The sequence below is a fragment of the Hemicordylus capensis genome, chromosome 3, assembly GCF_027244095.1.
Source record: "Hemicordylus capensis ecotype Gifberg chromosome 3, rHemCap1.1.pri, whole genome shotgun sequence".
Lineage (NCBI taxonomy): Eukaryota > Metazoa > Chordata > Lepidosauria > Squamata > Cordylidae > Hemicordylus > Hemicordylus capensis.
In genome coordinates, this window is record NC_069659.1 from 58,201,765 (window position 1) to 58,222,074 (window position 20,310).

At 43.3% G+C, this 20,310-nt stretch overlaps 1 protein-coding gene across 30 annotated transcripts in view; it reads left to right on the plus strand.

Annotated features, from left to right (window-relative positions):
* The window catches only part of BBX (BBX high mobility group box domain containing), a 218,417-nt gene extending 199,787 nt beyond the window's left edge, over positions 1-18,630 (plus strand). For all 30 annotated transcript variants that reach the window (XM_053311696.1, XM_053311701.1, XM_053311703.1 and 27 more), the window contains one exon: positions 13,700-18,630. In XM_053311696.1, coding sequence (XP_053167671.1) covers positions 13,700-13,787 — 88 coding nt within the window. In that variant the 3' untranslated portion in view covers positions 13,788-18,630. The remainder of the gene's footprint in view (positions 1-13,699) is intronic.
* Positions 18,631-20,310: the final 1,680 nt, after the last annotated feature.

A 20,310-nucleotide genomic window follows, 5' to 3' on the forward strand; every position in this document is an offset into this window, starting at 1 on the left:
ACCTCAGCCAAAAGCTGGGTCAGGCAGGTAGGCAGCACTGGGATCCACGTGGATCCCAGCACTTCACATACGCAGCCTAACCCAGGCTGGGCTGCCGTAGCCTGGGTTAGGCTGCACATGTGAGTATCCTTATTATCTGCCTTGAAGGTTGAAATGCTGTAATGAGCGTTTGTGTGCACATTCAGGACAAAATATACATTTTTATATTAAGAATAGACATGTATTCTTGCACCGGTTTGCAAGACAATCAGGAGATATTGTACAGCTAGTCTTTAGGAAACAAAGAGGAAAGACCATTGTTCTTTCTGACAACAGTGGGAACTTGTAATCTAAGAGCGTTGTAATGTGTTGTATATTCCTTGAGCTCTAAGACAGGGGTCCCCAACCTGTAGTAATCCAGATGTTGATGAGCATTCTAATTCAATATCTGGAGTACCACATGTTGGGAACCCCCTTACCAAGATATAACAATGAAATTTAATGTTTGTATATAGCATAATTCTCTGTTTTGAAATGTGAACATAAGCTAAGATGTTCACAACCATCTTATGAAGGCAAAGGAGAGAGAAAAGAGATGGAGAGTACATTACCATAGAGTGTTTTAAATGAGGCTTCTCAAATACTGTGCTTTACTAGTATGCATGATGGCAGCTGTAATTTACTGGTTGACCGAAGTGAGATCTTTGTATTAACTAAGGCCATTCAGCATTCCATGTGTTCTTTTGCTTTTTGTAATGTGTTGACTGGCTTGAATATTGAGGTAACGGATTGGAATTTGGCACATACATTCAGGATACAGATTTTGGTGGAAGTATGAATACTGGTTCAACCCCCATGCTTGTCATCAAGGGAGATGGGGAAGGTGTGTGTGGCACCACAATGCAATATTTGCCTTGAAGGGCAAGATTTTGGAATGGAAATTGATGTGCATTTCCAGTAAACAATTCAGTGCTTCATGTGTGGACCCCATTTTAACCCGCACACCTATATTCAGCAGGAAGAGGAAAGATGCAAAACATATTGTAATCAGATATTTGAAGCAAGGCCTCTCCCTTGAACACTGAGATTTCAAAATGAAATATGATTGTTAATAAAATGGTGGAAATCCTGCTTCAGTGTACAGTCCCTAGACAAAATGATCAACATCATTTCCTTTCCAGGTCCTTCCATTACTCTGAGTAAATTTCCTTAATATTTATTTATTGAAAATATTCCTCTCCTGCCCTTCTAGTACAATAGTGCTTGGGGTGGCTCACAAAGAGCATAAAATAATAATACAAAATTATCTGAATACGACATTCAGTTAAAAACTAAACTGAGTTAAAATCAGATTTACAGATTAAAAACTTACTGGAACAGAATGAAAAACCAAAAAGCCTCTCTAAAAATATGGATTTTCAACTGTTCCTTAAAAACTCAGAAAACACATTCTTACTGCAATATTCTGCCAGTGCTGGTGAAATGTAAATATTTGCATTTTTTAAGGTTTTAAACAACTTTGAGAATATAAGACCTCTTTAAAATAGACGTAGAAGTATCCTAATACTAATTGCCAAAGCAGCTTACTTGGAATCAAGGTTACTATTCAGGCTAGCATACGCTTCTGATGGGTTCTCTTAATTCAGTACTGACCTTTTTCAGTATTATTTGCATGTATTACATATGTTCAGATTACAGCCGGTGCCTTCCAAATCTGTACATGATTGACAAGCATGAAAGATTTTTGTGGATTGTCTCAAAATATATTTTCATACCCTTAGAATTTAGACCAGCCATAAGCTGTTCAGCTAGCCAAGGAATGTGGAAATCCCCAGTCTAGAAAATACACCACTACGTGATTTTTTCAGCAGGTTATTGTAATCTATCTATCTATACCTATGTCTATCTATCTATACAAATATAATTTCATTGTATATATATTATATATATATGAATATATGAGAAAGCTTCTACAAAAATACTAGTTTACTTAGTACAGCATATATAGACTGTAAACAAAAATAAAGCATAAGCCCTCAAAATATAGTTGATTACAAAGGGCTTTACATGAAAGGTTATTTCAGTGAGCATAGTTCTTTAATTCAAGAATGTCATCACTCTTAATTCTTGGTCATATGTACAAACTGCCGAGAGAGTCAGTTGAGGTGCTAAAAAGCAACCTAACATCCATCTGAATTTACAGCCTTTTTATTCTAAGGTTTCTCATAAGCAAGTAGAAAATCCCAAGAGAAGTGCATCAACATTACTATCCTCTCCTAGTAGAAAACTGCTTGTCACAAAGACATCTTCCATTGTTCTTTTGTTACTTGGTTTGTGAAAGCCTTTACAACATGCATGTGCACATAGGGGAAGGAACTGGAGAAACAGACTGGGACAGTGATGGGAACACATCTGCTGAAAAAGTCTTGGGGGCTTCACCTATGCATTCAGACAGGGGAGCAGAGCTGAACTGTTTGCACACCAGAAGCTCTCCTTTTCCTAAGAGTTCAGCAATCTCAGCAATTACTTAAGAGACTTTGCTGCCAACACAGTTTGTTTAAAGCAGGAGTACTGTAGTCTCTGGATTCCCCCACCCACCCCCACACACACTTTTCATTTCAGAGGCAGGTGGTGGGTGAGAACATTGTGTTCAGAGCTGCATATATTCCCCAGAACTGGCAAACATGTGGAACCTTCCCTTGACTTAAATCAAGTTGCTGGCTTCCCACAATATATGAAGCTGCAACGCAGGGAATACTTCACTTTTAAATTCCACTCCCCTTCGACTCTGTCCAAACTTTTATGCTTAAAAAGAGGTATTTCCTTTTTCATCAGAGCTTAAATAAAAGATTAATCAGTTCTCTCTTCTGCATCCAAAGACAGAACATGAGTCACTAGAGTAAATAGCAAAAAGAGGAAAGAGAATATTGTCATAAAAGTAAAGTGAAATCACAAATCATTCTGTAGAAAACAAAGAAGGAAGGCCTCAGTCTTCTATAACTACAGTGGAACATAGGAAGCTGCCTTATACTGACTATTGGTCTGTCTAGCTCTTCGTTGTCTACACTGACTGGCAGCAGCTTTCCAAGATTTCATGCAAGAGTCTTTATCAGCCCTACCTGGAGATGCTGCCAGGGATTGAACCTGGGACCTTCTGCATGCAAAGCAGAGGCTTTACTATTGAGCTACGCCCCAATCCCCTTACATTTTCATACCTCAAAAGCCATTTCTGATAAACAGCACAGGCCCCTCAGCCATCCAGTTTCAAGAAAACAGCAAGAGCCTTGGACAGCCCTCTTGCTCATAAATATTTGAAAGGGAAATGAAGAGGGAAAGGAAAGTGAAGGTGCCCCATTACTCAAGCCTCAGTTACTCAAACCCACTTATGCACCATATGCTATTATGTTTGTTTGTTTATTTATAGCAGGATTTCTATTCTACCTTTCCATTTGAATAGTAAAGTAAGAACATAAGAACAGCCCTGCTGGATCAGGCCCAAGGCCCATCTAGTCCAGCATCCTGTTTTGCACAGTGGCCCACCAGATGCCACTGGAAGCCACAGACAGGAGTTGAGGGTGTGCCCTCTCACCTGCCGTTACTCCCCTGCAACTGGTACTCAGAGGCATCCTGCCTTTGAGGCTGGAGGTGGCCCACAGCCCTCCTACTAGTAGCCATTGATAGACCTCTCCTCCATGAAGTCATCCAAACCCCTCTTAAAGCCATCCAGGTTGTTGGCTGTCACCACATCCTATGCCAGAGAGTTCCACAAGTGGATCACGCGTTGTGTGAAAAAGTACTTCTGTTTGTTGGTCCTAGACCTCCTGGCAATCAATTTCATGGAGTGACCCCTGGTTCTCGTGTTGTGTGAGAGGGAAAAGAACTTTTCTCTCTCCACGTTCTCCACACCATGCATGATTTTATAGACCTCTATCATGTCTCCCCGCAGTCGTCTTTTTTCTAAACTAAAAAGCCCCAGGTGTTGTAGTCTTGCCTCATAAGAAAGGTGCTCTAGGCCCCTGATCATCTTGGTTGTCCTCTTCTGTACCTTCTCCAGTTCAACAATGTCCTCTTTAAGATGTGGTGACCAGAACTGTACAGAGTACTCCAAGTGTGGTCGCACCTTAGTTTTGTATAAGGGCATTATAATGTTAGCCTTTTTATTTCCAATCCCCTTTCTAATGATCCCTAGCATGGAATTGGCCCTTTTCACAGCTGCCGCACATTGAATCGACACTTTCAATGAGCTGTCCACCACAACCCCAATTTCCCTCTCCTGGTCAGTCACCGACAGCTTGGATCCCATCAGCATATACTTGAAGTTGGGGTTTTTCGTCCCATATGCATCACTTTATACTTGCTAACATCGAACCGCATTTGCCATTTTGTCGCCCACTCCCCGAGTTTGGAGAGATCCTTTTGGAGCTGCTCACAATCCGTTTTGGATTTCACTACCCGGAAGAGTTTGGTATCATCTGCAAATTTGGCCACATCGCTGCTTACCCCTGCTTCTAGATCATTTATGAATAAATTAAAAAGCACCGGTCCCAGTACAGATCCCTGGGGGACCCCACTTCTTACTTCCCTCCATTGTGAAAACTCTCCATTTATACCTACCCTCTGTTTCCTGTCTTTCAACCAGTACTCAAAGCAGATAATATGAAATTTCTTCCAAAAGAAATATGTGCAATAAAGCAATTTTAACAATAAATAAATAAATAAATAAATTTAGAGCACGATAAAAATCAGCAAAACCATGTTTCCGGGGAAACAAAAAAACTTCCTAACAGCATAAGGCCTGTCCAAACAGCCTTAACAAGCAATTTTTAAAAAAATCTGAAGAAGGAGCTCGGTGAATGTCTCAGGGCAGTACTTCCACACCTTGGGAACTGCAACAGAAAAGGTCCTTTCCCTCACCCCCCCGCCCAAGCCTCATTTCTGGGTAGAGAGATGGACACAGCAGGACCTTTTCAGCTGAATCCAATGGATGATTAGGACATACAGGAAGAGACGATTAATCAGCACTTTCAGTGGCTCCTGAAAACAGACTGGCACTACAGACTAAAGAAGAGGAGTTGCTAGCTCCAAAAAAAGGGCTTAAGTCAAGAGTTCTGCTGCTCTGATTTGAATCAACTGAAGTTTCTGAATACTGTCTAATGGCAGCTCCATGCAGAATTGGTGCACAAGCTTCAGTTTCTTGGTGCACCTGGTTCACCACTGCCACCTGGGAATCAGAGAGCAAAACAGGATCTAGGAGTAACCCCAGTCTGTGAACTTGATTTTTTAAAGGGAATACAACTTTATCCAAAATATCATTCCTACTGACCAAAGGTTCTGTCTTGTCTGGGTTCTGTCCGGTATATTACTGATTTCAGACATTTGTGCAGAACCACATACTATTCACCCCCTAGCACAGTACCTCCAGTGACTGTTGCTGGTGTCTATCTTATGTTTCATTCATTCATTCATTCATTCATTCATTCATTCATTCATTTTTATCTTTATTTAAAGAATAGTAAGAGGAAAAGATATGTGTTTCTTTTAGACTGTGAGCCCCTTGGGGACAGGGATCCATCTTATTTATTTATTATTTGTCTGTGTAAACTGCCCTGAGCCATTTTTGGAAGGGTGATATAGAAATCTAATAAATAATAATAATATCACCCGCATACCAATGACAGCAAACTCGAAAACTTCAGTCTCCCCTAGCACTTTCATGTAGATGTTAAAAGTGAATCATGTAGATGTTAAAACAGGATATAGGACAGAATGGAACCCTGTGGAACACTAAAGTCTTGTGGTAGCAAGCATGAATTGTTCCCTTTGCTAAGCAGGGTCTGTTCTGGTTTGCATTTGAAAGGGAGGCTACATGTGAGCACTAAGATATTCCACTTAGGGAATGGGGCCGCTCTGGGAAGAACATCTGTATGCTTGCATGCAGGTTCCCTGGCATCTCTAGGGATAGGGATGAGAGAGTCTAACCTTGGAGAAGCTGCTGCTAGGGATGTGCACGGAACCAGTGGTTCCGCCAGTTCAAAGTCAGCGGAGGTGCCACTTTAAGAGCGGGGGAGGGTGCACATACCCCTCCCACCGCTTCCCTCCCGCCGGCATCCTTTGTTAAGAAAGCTGATCGGTGCAGTAGTGTACCTCCCTGCTGCCCTGTTGCCCTTGTTGGCTGGATATGGCCAGAAGTCCCCGATGCGCCTGCGCACACAGGCAACATGCGGTGTGCCAGTGCACTCAGGTGCATCGGAGACTTCTGGTCATATTGGGGACTTCGGCCATAACGGGGGCAATGGAGCAGCAGGGAGGTACGCTGCCGCCTTGATCAGCTTTCTTAACAGAGGACGCCAGCAGGGGGAAAGCGGCGGGAGGGGTAAGTGCACCCTCCCCCACTCTTAAAGTGGCACCCCGCCACCTTCGAACCACCCCACCGCAGTTCCATGCACATCCCTAGCTGCTGCCAGTCTGTGTAGATAATACTTAGCTAGATGGAACAATGATCTGACTCAGTATAAAGCAGCTTCCTATGTTCATATGCCAAGGTGGTGAGCAGAATTCCCATCACGACATCAACATATCCTCCAGGCAGGACCAGAACCATAATAAGATGTAACCTCCCAGCCCCATCCCAGCCAGTCAATTCAGAAAGCTACTATGGTAAATGAAATTTACACCTGATTTTCCCCTTTAACAAAATCCATAATTATATCCTGATTAGATATAATCTCTACTGATTAATCTCCCATTTAATCTCTACTGCCTGAAATTGCAGTACATTTTGAGTAATGCTGTTTGAGTGCAGTACACACACAGCTTCCTCTGTACCTCTCATGCTTTCCCTACTCTTAAGCCATGACCATGCTCAATAATCATAATTATTTTTCAAATTTAGTTTATTATCAATAACGGCACCTCCATATTATAGGCCTGCCCAAGACTCAAAGGCCCTCATTTGGATTCTTACTGTCATGAATACACTAGGTAGGTACCCATGAGAGAGCTTTTCTGGCCATGGAGCTCAGGATCTGGAGTGGCCTCTGAATGGAGGTACACCTAGCACCCCACCCCCCAGTGCCTGCTTTTAGGTGGACAGTGAAGACTGTTTTATTCAGGTGGGCCTTCTCAGATCATTGATTTTTAATTTGGATGTACTGCTGCTGTTAGTTTCTGCTGTGTCTTTGTTGCTGTGCATTTCATTTGCTGACATTCAGACTAGTGTTATGCCAGCCCAACAAGAGAAGTTGCATGCACTTAAGAAGTTTTCAGAGCTTTCTGAAGTTGTGGAGTTTTGTGATGCTGTGCAGCTGCTAGAGGAAGATCCTCTACAGGACACATTCAAGGTTGGGCAAGCTGTTGTTTTACACATTGTGCGGTGTATCAACATCTTCTGCTAGCACAAGAACTAGTCTGGAAGAGACCTCTGAACCTGTCACTCTTTCTCCTCTCTTGGATCTTCTTTGCGCAACATCATTGTGCAGCAACCTTTCCCAAGCACAATAAATAGCATTATACTAGTGCAATACTAGTCTGAATGTAGGCCAATGATATCATTGTAAATTAATTTTTTTAATTGATATGTTCCAGAAATGCTATGAGCCACCTTATGTACTTTTGATAGTGTTGGACTCATAGCAGGTGGACTGGGTTCAGTTTCCCGCACAAACATGAATTTTACTGGGTGACCTTGGACCAATCACCATCTCTCAGCCTTAATCTGTCATGTACACTGGCTTGGGGTATTGGGGTTGGTTCTCTTTGGAGAAAGAGCAGGATAAAAATATAATAGGAACATAGGAAGCTGTCTTCTACCAATCAGTCTGCTTCCAGTGTGAAAATTCTGAATACCATTGACAAAGAATCCTCAGCATTTCTTAGTTCCAGTTACTTCTGCTTTCCCAGTGCACATGTGCTCAGGAGTGAAGCTGATCATTGAAAAATTCTGCACTCAGCAAAACTGCTGCATGAAGCAGCTGCTGTAATCTGTGTCTTTCTAAAACCAGTCCTGAGTATCAGCACAAATAAACAATTTGCTGTTACCTGTAGATTTGGTTGTTTGATAATATTCTGAAGGAAGGTAATTGGGGAAGGAAAGTGTTCAGTTTTAGAGCTGCGGTTTTAAATCTTCCTGCCTCCAGGGAACCTTTACCATATCCAAGCATCTACCAAAGAATACCACAGGATACACCCAACACAGCTGTGTGGGTGTTCTCCTATTTCCACTTGTCCCTCCCCACATGGGCAGAGCCTCTCCCTATAGGGAGTCCCTCTATATCTGCCCTCTAAGAGGTCTGAAGGCAGGGCACTGCATCTTGCCAGGATAAAAACCCTTCTTAGGTTGTTGTACTTTCCTTTTCTACAGTGGAATCGGATACACTAGGGTGGATAAAATAATTTAAAATGGATTTTAATCTAAAGTGGATTTTTTTATTTTACTCAGTTTTTTTTATTTTTTTTTAGCCTACCTTCCAGTAGGCTTATGAGATCACCCGGCATTCCGTGTGTCCCTGCCATCAACTTAGCAACGCCAGGACCAATATGAACCAAATCGGGTACAGTTGTGGAGACACATAGCGACACCTCAACAGAGTAGTTTGTGATGATGTCATCCACCCCAATTCAAGATGGCAAACGTGTAAACATTTGAGGCGCAAGTGGGCTAACTTCTGAATAGCCTAACCGATTTGAACCCAATTTTCTACTGCTGTAGGGACACATAGGGATGCCCCAATGGCATAGTTTGTGATGATGTAATCCTCCCCAATTCAAGATGGTGGACATGTAAACTTTGAGGCACAAGTGGGCTAACTTGTGAACCTAACCAGTTTGAACCAAATTTGCTATAGCTGTAGGGACGCATAGGGATGTCCCAATGGTGTAGTTTGTGATGATGTCATCCACCCCAATTCAAGATGGCGGATGCATGAACCTTTGAGGTGCAAGTTGACTAACTTGTGGACTGTCTAACCGATCTGAACCAAATTATGTACAGTTGCAGTGAGTGACACACATGGAAACCTCAATGACGTAGTTTGTGATGATGTCGTCCACCCAGATTCAAGATGGCGGATGCATAAACCTTTGAGGCGCAAGTGGGCTAACTTGTTAACTGTCTAACCAATTTGAACCAAATTTGTTAAAGCTCTAGGGACACATAGGAATGCCCCAGTGGCATAGCTTGTGCTTTTGTCATCTACCCCAATCCAAGATGGCAGATGCATGAACGTTTGAGGCGCAAGTGGGCTAACTTGTGAACCTAACCAGTTTGAACCAAATTTGCTATAGCTGTAGGGACACATAGGGGTGCCCCAATGGTGTAGTTTGTGATTACAGTCTTGGGTTTTCCCAATCACAGATCTGAGTATCTGCAACTGGGAAATTTTGACCACCCTCGCCAACCATGACCTGAGTTAGGGGGTAATTTCAGGGGTCAGGGTGTCATTTCTGGGGGTCAGTGGTGACTTGGGTGGGTCCAGGGGTGATTATGGGGGATTTGGGGGTCATTTCTGGGGGTCAGAGGGTCATTATCAGGGGGTGATTCTTTCAATTTCTTACCTTGTTTTCACGACCGTGATTCCCCTAACCCCATTTGCCGTTGAAACCAATGGCTTGTCTACTGCGAATTTGCCAACCGTGGGGGTTTCCAGGAATGGAACCCTTGCGGTTGGCAAGGGATGACTGTAGGTCATCCACCCCAATCCAAAATGATGGATGTGTGAACTTTTGAGGCACAAATGCGTTAACTTGTGGACTATCTTAAATGAGTTAACTTGTGGATTTGAACCAAATTAGGTACAATTGTAGTGAGTGACACACAGGGACACCTCAGTAGTGCAGTGTGTCATGCTGGTAACCTCCAGATTGTATTACTGCAATGCACTCTATGTGGGGCTGCCTTTGTAAGTAGTCCAGAAACTACAGTTGTTCCAGAATGCGGCAGCCAGTTTGGTTTCTAGGTCATCTTGGAGAGACCATATTACTCCTGTGTTGAAAGAGCTACACTGGCTGCTGATAAGTTTCTGGGCAAACTGCAAGGTACTAATTATCTATATATATAATTCACTTATGGATGACCAAGTTGAGGACTATGTCCGGAGGCGTCCAGAGCCGTGTGGATGCCTGAAGCCATGATTGCCTTGGGAAGGGAGGGGCAGCGAGCTAGGGACGGCAGGCGGAATCAGCAGACTCAGGAGAAAGAAGAAGAAAGGAGGAAAGGCAGAGGGGAAAGGAGGAACCATTGCCTGGGGAGGGAGCAGCAGCAAGGGAGTTGGGAATCAGCAGACTTGGGGAAAGGAAAGGAAAGGAGTAGGAAACCGACCACAGAGAGGGGGAGGCTGACCACAGAGAGAGGCATGGGGGGGGGAGACAGAGCGAGCGAGAGAGGCGCGGATGGAGGAGAGACAGAGAGAGCGAGAGAGGCGCGGGGAGGAGAGAGAGCGAGAGAGGCGCGGGGGGAGACAGAGCGAGAGAGGTGTGGGGAAGAGAGCGAGAGAGGCGGGGGGAGACAGAGAAAGCGAGAGAGGCGCGGGAGAGAGAGCGAGAGAGGCGCAGGGAGAGTCAGAGAGAGCGAGAGAGGCGCGGGGGGAGACAGAGAGCGAGAGAGGCACGGGGAGGAGAGACAGAGAGAGCGAGAGAGGCACGGGGAGGAGAGACAGAGAGAGCGAGAGAGGCACGCGGGGGAGAGAGCGAGCGAGAGAGGCACGCGGGGGAGAGAGCGAGCGAGAGAGGCGCGGGGAGGAGAGAGCGCGCGAGAGAGGCGCGGGGAGGAGAGAGCGAGAGAGGCGCGGGGGGAGACAGAGAGAGCGAGAGAGGCGTGGGGGAGACAGAGCGAGAGAGGCGTGGGGAGGGGAGACAGAGAGAGCGAGAGAGGCACGTGGGGGAGACAGAGCGAGCGAGAGAGGCATGCAGGGGAGAGAGCGAGCGAAATAGGCGCGCGGGAGGAGAGAGAGAGAGGCGCGCGGGGGGAGAGACAGAGCGAGAGAGAGAGGCGCTCAGGGGAGAGACAGAGCGAGAGAGGTGCACGGGGAGAGACAGAGCGAGAGAGAGGCTCGCGGGGGGAGAGAGGCGCACGAGGGGAGAGACAGAGCGAGCGAGAGAGGCGCGGGGGAGACACAGAGAGAGTGAGAAAGGCACGGGGGGAGACAGAGAGAGCGAGAGAGGCACAGAGAGTGCGAGAGGCGCGGGGAGGAGAGAGCGAGAGAGGTGCGGGGAGGAGAGCGAAAGAGAGGCACGGGGTGAGAGACCGAGTGAGAGAGGCACGCAGGAGGAGAGACAGAGCGAGCGAGAGAGGCGCGCGGTGGGAGAGACAGAGTGAGAGAGGCGCGGGGGGGAGAGACAGAGAGAGCGAGGGTGGCGCACAGAGACAGAGAGAGCGAGGGAGGCGCGGGGGAGACAGAGAGAGCGAGGGAGGCCTGGGGGAGAGACAGAGAGAACGAGAGAGGCCCGGGGAGGAGAGCGAGCGAGAGAGGTGTGCGGGGGAGAGAGAGAGAGAGGCGTGCGGGGGGGGGAGACAGAGCAAGCAAGAGAGGCGCGCGGGGGAGAGACAGAGTGAACACGAGAGGCGTGTAGGAGGGGAGACAGTGAGCGAGGGAGGCGCGCGGCGGAGAGACAGAGAGAGCGAGGGAGGCACGGGGGGAGAGACAGAGAGAGCGAGGGAGGCGCGGGGGGAGACAGAGAGAGCGAGGGAGGCACGGGGGAGACAGAGAGAGCGAGGGAGGCCTTGGGGAGAGACAGAGAGAGCGAGAGAGGCCCGGGGAGGAGAGCGAGCGAGAGAGGTGTGCGGGGGAGAGAGAGAGAGAGCGAGAGAGGCCCGGGGAGGAGAGCGAGCGAGAGAGGTGTGCGGGGGAGAGACAGAGTGAACACGAGAGGCGTGTAGGAGGGGAGACAGTGAGCGAGGGAGGCGCGCGGCGAAGAGACAGCGAGAGCGAGGGAGGCACGGGGGGAGAGACAGAGAGAGCGAGGGAGGCGCGGGGGGGAGACAGAGAGACCGAGGGAGGCGCGCGGGGGGCGGAGAGACAGAGCGAGTGAGAGAGCTGTGAGAGGACCAGCCAAACGAATTCTCCCATCTAAATCCAAAAAGGAAGTAAACTACCACACAGATGCTCTGTGCGGGTTCAGCTAGTAACCTATAAAGCCTAAATGGCATGGGCCCTGGGTTTTTAAGGGAATGTATTCTTCGTCATGAACCCCACCGCCCATTTAGAAAATCAGGAGAGGTCCATTTGCAGTTGCCATTGGCTCATCTGGTGGCTACTCGGGGACAGGCCTTTGCTCCTGCCCTGAAACTTTGGAATACACTCCCTGCAATCACCATGTTTAAAAGGTGCCTCTTTGCCTAGTTAGCAGGGGAGCAGCTTTGTTGTCATTGATTTTGTTTTAACTAATATTTAACTTTTCAGTTGTCATTTATTTTGTTTTAAATGTTTCAACTTTTTTGTTTTGTTTTGTTGTAAACCCCAGAGACGTACATTTTGGGCAGTATAAAAATAAGTTAAATCAATAAAAATAATGATGTCATCCACCGCGATCCAAGATGGTAGGCATATGAACATTTGAAGCGCAAGAGGTCTAACTTGTGGTCCTTGATTTGAACCAAATTTAGTCCAGGTGTAGGATAGTGAAAGGAAAGTAGGCGGATTAGTTCTTACTAGAACAACTTGTTGAAAGTAGACAAAATACTAAATTTCTCATTTAAAAAATAATGTGGTTAAAATTAAATCTCATCACAAAAATGCTATACTTACACTTATGAAATTTAATGGTGTGGAACAGAAACTTAGAGCTAAGCTGCACATTACACGTGGTTAGCACCAATATACTAGTTTCTTCTCTAAATATCAGCTACAAAAGAAAGGGTCCAGAGCAGAATATGACATGGGGCTTTTCCCCCGCTTCTGTCAGAGCAGGCGTCCCTAAAAGCTGCTGCTTACCTTGGGAGAAAAGCTTTCCATTGGCATCAGTGGGAGATTCCCTTCTGACGCAAATATTAAACAATGGGGCTATTCTGACGATCAGCAAAAACCAGGCTAGCCTCTGCTAGCCCGATTTTTGCTGATTGTCAGAACCACCGGGCTCACAGCCGAGTCCGGTGGTTCTGGAGCTGCTAACCCGCTCCTGTAGCTCGCCCCTTAGCCTGGGTTTGCGGAGCAAGTGCTCCTCAAAGCCGGGCTATCTGCTTGTGAGTAGCCGTGGTGCGGTTCTGTGCTGCAGCTACTCACGAGTAGACCCCTGACCGGGAGGGGAAAAGCCACCTTCTGGCTCCGGGGGTCTCCCCAGTATGCCCTGCATGCTCACGCAGGGCATACTGGGGCTTCTGGGGGGCCACACGACCCCTAAGCTCCGCAGCCCCCGCTGGCTCCATCTCGGAGCCAGCAATCGTGTGGGCGGCCGATCTGGCCGCCCAGGGGTCCCTTTCCGCTCACAGCCCCAAACCGGGTCTCAAGGATCGTGAGACCCGGTCCGTTATTCAGTCAAACACATTACAATAAGTGTAATCTGTCTTCTGTTCATTGTGGTTCTGTTTTAATTATGGTTTTATTGTATTTTAATTAGCTTATTTACTGTATATAAGCCATTTGAGAACAGATAGGTGGTATAGATTATTAGTGGTGGTGGTGGTTGTATAAATTATTTCCCATCTATTATTAAGTCTCTTTATAGGCTTGGGAGTGTAACTGTTTTCAAATGAATTCTGGGTTAGTATTAATCTGTTCTTTCTTTGCAGAAATCCGAGGACGGCGCCTCTCCCATGTGATGGACAGCCAAAAGAAATGTCTCAGGCTCCAGTGCTCATTTCCTGCGCTGACCAGTGAAGCTCTACCCTATTGTAAAACATTGTGCTTTACCTAATATCCTAGCCTTGTCTTTACCAACGGATGCTAGTCAGTCCATGTGATGGATGAACCCATAGACTGAAAATGAGTGGTTTGTGTTCAGTGTGGCACAGATTTCACTTGTAGCCTGGGCCAGGTCCCCTCCGGTTTGGGGCCCAAAGTCTATTAGAGTGATGTTATTTCTCTGTTAAGGAACAGAAATGAAATGATCCTGGAGCTTTGCTTTCTATTGAAGGTTTTTAAAATGGTAAATGCATAATTACATGGAGGAGGCAGACTTTTCTGTAGCTCACACAGCATCTGTTCTATCAACCAGAGTATGGAAAGTAGTTTCATATAATAACTAGCTACTCTAAACAAACATACAAAAGAGGAGAAAAAGAAAAAAACTGACGCACTGCACTAGTTACTAGATATTCTTAGTCCTTTTTGTACATGAAGATTTAAGTTCTGAGATGGTTTATATAATAGGTTATGCCTACATTTATATTTTAGAATGAATTTGAGAACCTGTTTGGGAGAATCCAAGAAAGCATGGGCAGATGTACCATTGTTAGTAGTGTATGCGCGGCCATGTGGTCCAGACGTTCTGCACTTTTGTATTTGCCACCAGGGTGGTAGAGTTTATTGGCAAAAAATTGTTGACAGGCTGTATTTTGCTTGTTGTTGTTTTTTTAAATTAAGTGTGGAATAATGAGGATGATTTGCATTTGAAGCAAAGGTTTGGCATATTGATAAGAACATTTCTGCAGATTACTGATTTGTCTTTAAACATGCCTTGGAGGATTCATTTATTTTTGGATAGAGGTCTAAAGTGACTGTGTGGAAACTAAAGCAGTGAAACAGGAAAAGAAAATACTATAAATACATTGTTCAGAAGTGACCTTAGTATTACTTCACTCTTTCAAAAACGGGGGGAAAAAACCTTTTCAATTAACATGCACACTGGTGTACATATTTTATATTTTACAGACACTGGAATTGTCATATTTACTATGCACAGTCTAAATTGGCTTCATAAATTGTATGAAGTGCCAATACTAGCTTGGGGTGGTAAAGTGCTGAGTGTTGTGCAAGTAAGTAGCGACTGAGAAATAATGTTACTGAATTTAGGCTGTCAAACAGATCACTTTCCAGTTCATATTCTTTATCTTCATTCTCTGTTGTATCTTACTCTCTTGCACACATCTTACACCAGTGCAAAGTCCAGCTGTTTTATTTGTTCTTTCTGTTTCTTCATCACTTCATGTAGACCAGTTGCCTATGATCCAATACAGCATGCATGGAGCAGCCAAAGCTTCATGTGTGGAGCTCTTTTGAGAAAGCTAAAGTCCTATGAAAGAAGAGCAGGGAAATGTCAGTCCAGCCCCCAAACACAGACAGACACACACACTCCACGTCCAGGACAGCTGATTGGTGGGATTTTAGCTTTTTTTGAAAAGACTCCGCAGGGACATCCTCAGCTGTTGGATCATGGAGGGGAACTGTGCGTGCTACACCCATTTGCACAAAGATCATCCAACTAGAGATACACAAGCGGAAGTCTGCTTCTGCTCCCATATAACCCTGGCTGGATCGGGGCAATGTTGTTCCTAGCAGCAAAAGATTAATTCTTCTTAGAAATTGACACGAAACTACACGTTCAACACAGGGTACTTCTTCCACAGCACAAGATGTTTCCCTACATATTTTGCATCATAGCACAAAAGACTTAACCAAATGCTACTGACCAGACCCCAGCAATAATTTTCTATGAGTCTTCTTCTCTCTGGTGGAATTTTGTGATAGTGTTAAGTTCAGCGAGACCCTTTTTTATTGATTAGGTCTCAAAATGACGAGAGTTTACACACTTTTATCAGGCTTTCTTAATTTATACTTGACAGAATTGATAAAGGATGTGTTTTGGGATTATTATTATTTTATTTTTTTTGTAATTGGATTTAATAGCCATATGAAAAGTGACTCTTAAAACTTGCTTGGCTTAGCCTTTAATTGTTATAATCAATGCATGTATTTCAGTGTCTGTCTCAGAAACCACCTCAAACTGATCACACACATTGTAACAAGTGATGATCAAAAAGAAAGTGTCACTTCAGCCCATGTAGAAATCAGACTCCCTCAAAGATGCAAATGTTGAGAAAGTGGAAGGATATACCCAACTTCAACAGGAATAAGAAAGTTAAGAGCTTTTTAGAAAATTAAGATAGAAGAATCTTCAGCATGAGGCGCTATTTTTAATAGTTGGATTTTGTTAACATTTTCTAAATTATTTTAACAAAACAAAAAATGCTGCCATCATGCCAAACTGCTGGGTATATATTGTGGCTTTGGGAGTGTAAGGCCATGTACTAGCTGGTTCAAACATTGTAAGTAGCTGAAATCCAAATATCTTATGGTGCAGCCTCTTCGCCGTGACAGTAGTACTAACATACAAACGCTATCAAACTCCATCAGAATAGATACATTTTAGCTGGAGTACCACCATCTTTTTGCCATTTAAATTTCAATATTCTTCCTTAAATATTTCTTTATATGAATGGTACCTTTATAAAAGAAGCATACAATTAGCCTTTTTCTATGTGAATTAATACCTTGATTCCCTTTCTTTCCTAAACCTCAATGACTATCCCTTAGACAGGGGACTGGATTGGGTCAATTTACTAAATATGAGTGTTTTCTGATGCTTATAAACCTTTCTGTAGATATGCTTAATTTTTAAGCGATTAGGCACTGAGAGTAGCAGAAATCCTGCAAAGCTTTATAGTTCATTAGAGACACAATCCACTTGGAGCTTCTCCTGTACAAGCCCTGTTGGAATGAGCACTACTGTGTACTTGTGTGGCTTCCATTTGTAACAGTAAAAGGTTTGGGCAAGAGAATTTTCAGGTGGAGTGTGCTCTGTGGCTTCTTTTTTTCTTGGTTCTCTGAATGATGTCTTGATTTCAATAGAGATATTTGCTGTAGCCTCAAATTTGTTAGAATGGGTATCCCCAATTTCAGGTAGAAATAAACATTGTTAGCACAAAAAAATTCAAACCAACAATGTACTCTTTGTGTTTTTAATTTCCATTATTTTGTTTGTTTTTTAAATTAAATTGTTGTGGCATGTATTGTATACCAGTGATGTCACCCATCAGCGTATGAATTCATCTAGAGACAGAAATGTTGCACCTTAATTATTTCAAATGAACCAAAATATTATGTTCTCTTGTTTTGATGTTTATTCCAATTACTGTTGTATTATAGTTTATCAAACCCATTCTAACTTAGCAAAAGCTATCAGTATTTATGCATTTAACCATATTCTCTAGATTTGAACCTGTGTATGTTTTTTTTTTACAAAAATTTAAACAAGATAAACAAATTATTCTTACCCTTCTCTATGGTTTCTTAATGAAAGTGAGGGTGTATTTCTTGAGTGTAAAATTTAGCACTGTCCCATTTTCTTTGTTTTTGTCTATTTATTTAGTGACTTTTGATATTTCATATAGTTTTGAGGTATACGCGTAGTAGCTGAAGCTACAAGCATAGAATCAGCTGGGAGAAGGATACTGTAATGTCATTTTCATGTAATTGTGTTAGTACTGTATTACAGAGTGGGGGAGGGAATTCTGCAAAGTATTGAAATTGTACGTTTGATTTTGATTCTCCTATTAGGGTGTTTTCCAGATACAAGACCAAAACTGATGTAAAATCTCGTGGAGCTTATATCATGCTGTTGTACTTATGACAGTATTTTTCCCTGGATTGTTCTGTGATTTCAGAAATAGGATATATTTATTTAAGAAGATATAGTGTGCTTTTTTCTTTTCGTTTTTTACTAATACAATATCCCAAAGTTATGAGCAAAGGACTTCTTCTTTTTGTCTCACTTTCCACTATGGTTCAGCCCATTACTTTCGGAACTCATTTTTAAAGTGTTGTGGATATGGGATGGGCAGCAGGTGCTCTCTAAGTTCTATCTTCTTGTTTGGCAGTGAAATTTGCTACTTTTCCTAATAGCATGTAGCATAAATGTAGCTGCTAGTCACTTGATAGTTTCTGGCTCTGTATTCACTTGTAAACCCACAAGAATTGTACATTGTGCCACAACAAGGGGAACATACAGGGGTAGATAATATCTGTCTTTAAAAAAAAAAAAAAAAAGGTATGTTCCTAAGGGTGGATTCAACCAACCTTTTAAAAAGCCAGCAAATGTATGGCCATCTTACCTTTACCCAGAAATCTGCAAGAGAAATGGTTCTCAAGTGCTCTTTACCACCCACAGCAAGAGGAGCAAAGGGAGAACATGCACTGAACTCGGGGAGAGAGACAGAGAGAGAGAGTCTACAAATGCAGCAATAATTGTATTTTTGTTGCTACATTTGCAGGCATCTGGATCAGAGCCAGAACAGCACACATAACCCAGGCTACTATGAGTAGAAGCAGTCCACATGCATGTGGGTAAATAGGGGCATTGTCACCCATTGGAAAGAGGGGAGAGACTGGTTTGTTTGAATCCACCTTTAGTATGAAGCATTACTCTGAAACAATTGCTCAAGGGTGCTCTGTGTTTAGCAACTGTATGGGAAGTTTATGCGCTGAGGGAAATGGCTAGGGAACTGGGTCAGTGGGCGGGAAAGGGCATTATTCTTGTGTGATGTCAGTATGGCAAAGGGGAGTATACTTTTTTCCTTATTCTCTGAATGAAAAGATGTGGTTGATACTATGATTGTTGGGTTTGCCTTGTACTATTGTGTATTTATGCCTCTCATCTGCACTCTGTTCTACAACTAATTCTAATAATGCTACCTCTATTAAAGGCTACTGCAGTTGACTTCCATTTCCTTTCAAGATTCCTCATGTCTTTTCAAATTAGGGGTATCTGTTTTGGATTGCAGTCTGTTCTGTTCTGTTTTCTAAAAACGGCAGTTTTGTAGAGAGAACAAAGTAAATCTCAAAATCTGTAGTATTCATACCATTGCTATTTGTGCATTTGTATGATTTTGTAAGACATCATCATTTTTGCTCTGTTCATTATTTGTCTCATAAATGCTGCAATCCAATACATTATAGATATCATGTACAGGTACTTCCCTTCCAATCAGAAGAGACAAGCTCTTCACAGAAAGTTTTCCACTTTCTGAGTTTTGTTTCTCTCAGTTAAGACATTAGGGTAATCCCTGAACATGCAGAATTGAACAGATGTAACTGGACCATTGTTTATGATTGTGGCAACAGAATATGAGATCATTTCCATGGAAAATGATCATTAAATGTTCCTTTTATTACTATGATACTTGCTACATAAATTGTACAAAAAACATACTTTAAATTAGACACTCCTTATTTTTTGTTTTTTGCGGGAATTGCTAAATCGTAGCACTCTTAAATAATCTTGATGTAACATTTGTTTTATCTGCCATGCTCTAAGTACAAATAAACATCTGCTAATATTGCAACATTCAGACATTTCACAGATAAGGCAATTGCAAACTAAGTTAATAAGGGAGGTTCATGCGTCTCAGTTGTGCCCAAACATCAGCAAGGTTGCAATTGTACTAAGGTTTTGTTCTTTCAATGATTGCATAGCACCCACAACTTATCTTTTTTTCCCTTTTTCTTTTTTGCAAATGCTTTCCTCCTGGATCTAGAAGGCACTTCAACTTACTAATGCAAATTGTAAATTGTTCAGATGCATTGACTGTGCTCTTCTGAATAAGAATAAATAGAAGCCTCAGTTCATACAGGATTGTCAAACACTGATAGTTTTTGTTTTTCCAAAGATTTTCTGTTTCTCCAAAGGTTCTCTCAGTGTCTTTATTGTGTTTTATTATAAAATAACTAACGTACACATAGATGAGTTAAAAATGGTGGTCCATGTGTTGCACAAGGCAATGCTGGCATTCCTAGTTGGCTGGTGCTGCTGTGCACATAAAAGATAGCCCTTGTGGTGTTGAGCAAGAGTGGAACCTATGTGGTTTCCAACATAACTAGTACTGGGCTAGTACAGGTGCACTATTTTAAGTAGTTGTGCAACAGTGCTCTTGGAATACCACCAGGGCTGGCTTCCATGTGTGCAGCAGAGCCGGCTAGTTGGGAACACCAACATTGCCTTGCACTCATGTAGGCCAGTAAGTCTTACCTTCTTGGCCTATAAGATAAATTATCTGGTGTATTATGTTTTCTAAATAAAGATCTAATCTTTGCATTTCAGCCCACATACTTGGAGCAAATTCTTTTCATTGCATTGTCAGCATGAAAAGCTTTGAAGATGACAAGGGTACACAAGTACATTTCAGTTCATTGCAGCATTTACTGTCTACTTTTTTCCACTCTCCTACTTTGAGACTTTTTAAAAAAATGTCAGTCTGGATTGTATTAAGATAGAGCACAATCAGCCTGAAATTTGGCTTGTGCAGCCCCCTGTTGAAATGGGCACAGCTGTGTTCTTTCACACCACTTCGTATGTTCAGTGAGAAGTGCTTGTGGATTGTGCTCCTTTGCTCCAGTCATCTCTTTA